General features: G+C 49.7%; 2 protein-coding genes across 2 annotated transcripts in view; one reads left to right on the top strand and one right to left on the bottom strand.

Moving 5' to 3' along the window:
* Positions 1 to 63: 63 nt before the first annotated feature.
* Positions 64 to 3,428, bottom strand: RUNDC1 (RUN domain containing 1). The gene is made up of 4 exons (XM_009283456.1): positions 3,225 to 3,428; positions 2,746 to 2,944; positions 2,375 to 2,482; positions 64 to 1,355 (listed from the first exon to the last, which is right to left on the bottom strand). Exons 1-4 carry the CDS (start codon positions 3,426 to 3,428, stop codon positions 490 to 492), a joined length of 1,377 nt encoding a protein of 458 aa, XP_009281731.1. The 3' UTR covers positions 64 to 489.
* Positions 3,429 to 3,749: 321 nt separating this feature from the next.
* The window catches only part of LOC103902391, an 11,312-nt gene continuing 11,086 nt past the window's right edge, over positions 3,750 to 3,975 (top strand). The window contains exon 1 of the mRNA XM_009283445.1: positions 3,750 to 3,875. Within this exon, the coding sequence (XP_009281720.1) occupies positions 3,750 to 3,875 (126 nt within the window). The remainder of the gene's footprint in view (positions 3,876 to 3,975) is intronic.

Raw genomic sequence — 3,975 nt, 5'->3', positions numbered from 1 at the left:
CGCAGCACAGAGGCTAGTAACGAACACAAAACACGGTCACTGGAGATGGGTTCTCCCCACACGTACACTTGCTAAAGCGATTTAATGCATCCCCTACAAACACCAGGCCGCTGGTGCGCTGGCCATTGCACAAAAGCTTCAAGAAAGGAGCTCTGGGATTGCTGGAGAAAGCCGCCGGAGCCAGCCCCTCACGCGGCAGCCTGAAGAACGTGGCCGCTTCTGCAGACTGCCGAGCCACCGGCACGGGAGGAGCGCAGGCCCCCGCGCCCGCGGCTCAGCAGATCTGCCCCAGTTTTGTACATTCACACTGGGGAGGGCAAGTCACTCGCCCCCGGGGCAACCCCGAGGAGACCGAACACCTACCAGCCCCCCTCGCTCTAAAAGCAAATATCAATTTCAAAGAGCCAAACTTGGTCTTAAAAAAGCCAGGCTTCTTGAGCCCAACAGCTGCCTACTTGTGGAAAATGGATGATCTACGATAAAAATACATCAAAAAGCATCTTTGATGTTTTTCAGCTGCCGGACAGCCAGGTCAACTGGGAGGTTGAATTTCAAGTTGCTCAGGCGACTGAGAACGTTGAGTGCGCTCTCAAAGCCTGTGTTTGCCATGTAGCTCCATGGCTGGTAGTGGGATTGTACCAGAGCTCCAGATTTGCAGATCAGATTTACCCAGGAGACCAGGCGCTGCTCATTTAGTGCCATACACACCAGAGCTTTCAGCTCAGAGTCTGCACTGCGCTTGAAGGGGTCATGCTCCGTGAGGACAGTGTGAATCGCTGTCAGCAGGCTCTGTTTGGGGGTAATGGCCACTCCTCCTGTCACAGGCAAGGCAAAGGACTGGGAGAGCTTGCGAGCCGGGGATTCCACAAAAGCTTGTCCATTCTTAGTGTTGTAATACTTCACAAAGAGTTCCCAGGGGTGCATGGTCTGCGGGGATGAGGTGAACGCAGGAATCAAGCACGCGATGGGTGCCAATACCAGGCTCATTCCCTGAGAAGAGGCATAGAGCCCGTGAGCCATCAGGTCTCGCAAAGCAATGGTCAACTCCTTCCGCACAGCTAGAGTCAGCTCATCTCTGCCTCCTAAGGGAATGTCCTGCAGATCGGAGGAACTGATAACATGGTCTTCCTGCTGGTGTTTCATAGCTAGCTGCCTCACCCGCTCTACTGACAACTCCAGTTTCTTAATTAAGGGGGAATAGTCCTTGCTGGCTTGGTCCTTCTGCCAGAGGGTGCGAGGAATCTGACCAGTAGCACAACCAAACTGACTGACAGCAAATATTTGTAGCACAGCAAGCATGCGACGCATGAGGTGCAGGCCTGTTTCTCGCATCTTTCTGGCATCTTCTGGGTTCACTGATCAGGTTAGAAAAGAGAAAAAAAAATACCCTCATTAAGGAATCAACAGCTCTGCTCTTTCATGCACACAAATGGAGCACAAATGTCTGCTCCTCCTCCGCCACGGATTCTCCTCCTCCTTGGGAGCTTTTGTCACTAGGACTGATGCTACTTTTTCTAGTTTCAAAGCACTGAAGCCACCCAGAAAAGCAAACAATTGCATGGCCTGCTCTCGACAATCAGGTCATCTTACAGAGAAGAAATCCTACAACAGCTTTCCTGCGTAGGCACATACATAGTGAGGAAAGATCATTCTTTAGACATGACGATATCACAGGGGTGATTAGGAGATACCAAAATTTTTGCTGAAGGAGATCACTGCCTACTTCCAAGAAGCATCTTGTCTCAGCAGGCTAACATCCACTGCTTACTCCTGATGCCATTATTAAATTCAATTTGCAAGAGTAGCCACACTGGGTAAGACCCAAAGTCCATCCAGGACAGTATTCTATCTCTGACTAGTGGCAGATGCCTCAGATTACAGAAAGTAAAGGTATTGTAGTATTTCCTCTGGTATACTATTCTAGCTCAAACAAATTCCTGTGAAAAGTAGAAAAGTCTCAAATTAGAAAGAACACTAGATCCATCCAGCTTACTGTATCTGCTCACAGAGGTAAGAATTCAGAGAGCATTAATTACAGTGCAGTCTGACAGTGCGTACAAGACAAGGCTGCTCAGTCTGTCTGCATTTTGTACTACGTATCAGAAGTCCCTTCTATTCCTGATCTCAGCTGAGGACCAATCCCACCCCCTGTGCCTGAACCCTAGGTTCTGTGACTACTCTAATGATCTCATGGAGGAAGGGTAAAGGAACTGGACACAGGCCTCCTGTCAGGGGGAGCAGGAAGGAACAGAAACCAACTGCCAGGAAAAAAGCAAAGCAGCCTAGCATGAGTGGATGCTGGTTCATGCTTGCCAAACCTCAAATGAGTGACAGCAGGAGCAGTGCTGGAAGCTCCGAGCCAAGCAGTGCCCACCTCTATTTCCAGAAGGCCGTGTATTTGGTTTGTAGGAGCCACCGCCATCTTTTCTGCCTGCACATTCACAGTGTCCATCTTCTGCCTTACCAGAACTTCCAACTTCATCTATAACAAGAATTTCACACTATTATTTCACACTTGTGAATTTAAGCTGCGTATCCCAAGTATTAAGGTCAATATTCCTGAGACCTCTGCACCTTTTTTGTCAGTCTCTTGTTCTCCCCACCATCAGTTCAGAGAGATCTGTACTTCCGCGTGACCCAGAAACCCTCCCTGCATCCTCTGACATCTGTGACCTCCCTCCTCATAACTTTGTCAGGGAATTACAAAGCAATTCAATCTGCTCATCTAAAAAACTCAGCACTGACCCTGAATGAAGTTGATGAACATTTCGAGGTCCCTTATCTGTGTCTTCAGTTGTTCCACCAGCTGCTCCTTCACCCTGGCTGGATTAACAATCTGTGCTATGGCAGCATCCACACGCTGTCGCAATTCCTCTGGAGAGAGCGTTGCAATATCTTCACTCAAGTCCATGTCCAGCTTCTTTATCAACTCATTTATAATCATCTGCAAAACATGAGTTAGTAGCATGGTCTCACAGTGTGGCGCTGCTGCCCATGAGCTTCAAAATACTCCTTTACCCATCCATTACCTTGGAAACAGGACACCTTTGCTGCACATAGAAAATTGCAAGAGAAGACACGGGACAGGTTTACACATGCAGATGAACTACTGATATCCTATTACAGCTGCTGTCGAGAAATAAGGACTGACCAACTCCTACAGTCTATAAGAGGCTCACAAATGCTAAGAAGAAATACAGGCAGAAGGACTTTGCGAGCCTTACCCGTTGTCTTTCCATAACCACAGACTGTGGCAGAGAATCATAGCTGCCCTCCTGGTAGGCAAATGTCTCCAGGTCATCCAGCTGTGTCTTGAGCTGCAGGATAAGCTCTCTCTGCTTCTCCTTCTGGACCTCAATTTGCTCCTGCTTCTCTCGCTCACTCTGAGAAAAAGTTACCAGTAAATAAAATGGAAGATTTACTGTCATAGTCAAGCCCCAGAGAACAGGATCGTGGTATGAGGAGCGTTTCCTTCAGCTCATGCACTATACTAGTGAACACTGCATGCCAGTCTGAGAAAAAAAGATGTGCCTGTACATCAAGGAGAGGTACCAGCCACATCACCTCATCTGACAAAGGAAGGGCCTCTCCAGACCTCCTGCACGCAAGCCCCGTCTCATAAGGCCGGGATCCAGGAAGCACTGCTGCAAGCAGCCAAGTAACGTGTACGTATCGGAGATGCTCTGAGTCACCACTGTATCTTGGAGCAGAGCAGTAACACACAAAGCAGGGCTTTAACGCGTGTCCCCATGAGCTGGCTGCAGGTCATCAAGGACCTGCATGCTCCTGTAACTGAGCTTCGTGCAAAACCACCGGCCCAGTCTCTCCCCGGAGCCGGCCGCAACCCACAGCGGAGCGTGCAGACCCTCTGGACAGTGCGGTGTTTGGTGGCCGCAACGGCCACCCCTCGCCTCAGCCGTGGAGCTCCCCTCCGCACGTCCCAGCAGTGAACAGGATCACAGCCGCCGCTAACGG

The sequence above is a fragment of the Aptenodytes forsteri genome, unplaced genomic scaffold (genome assembly GCF_000699145.1).
Source record: "Aptenodytes forsteri isolate BGI_AS27 unplaced genomic scaffold, ASM69914v1 Scaffold492, whole genome shotgun sequence".
Classification (NCBI taxonomy): domain Eukaryota; kingdom Metazoa; phylum Chordata; class Aves; order Sphenisciformes; family Spheniscidae; genus Aptenodytes; species Aptenodytes forsteri.
Note: the sequence above shows the minus strand (reverse complement) of the source record. Positions and strands in the feature narration are given on the sequence as shown.

Coding starts and splice junctions, on each gene's coding strand:
- RUNDC1 (XM_009283456.1), bottom strand. CDS start 3,428: ATGACAGTAAATCTTCCATTTTATTTACTGGTAACTTTTTCTCAGAGT. Junction 2,945..3,224: donor TGGTTATGGAAAGACAACGG/GTAAGGCTCGCA, acceptor CATGTTTTGCAG/ATGATTATAAATGAGTTGAT. Junction 2,483..2,745: donor GTTCATCAACTTCATTCAGG/GTCAGTGCTGAG, acceptor TTCTTGTTATAG/ATGAAGTTGGAAGTTCTGGT.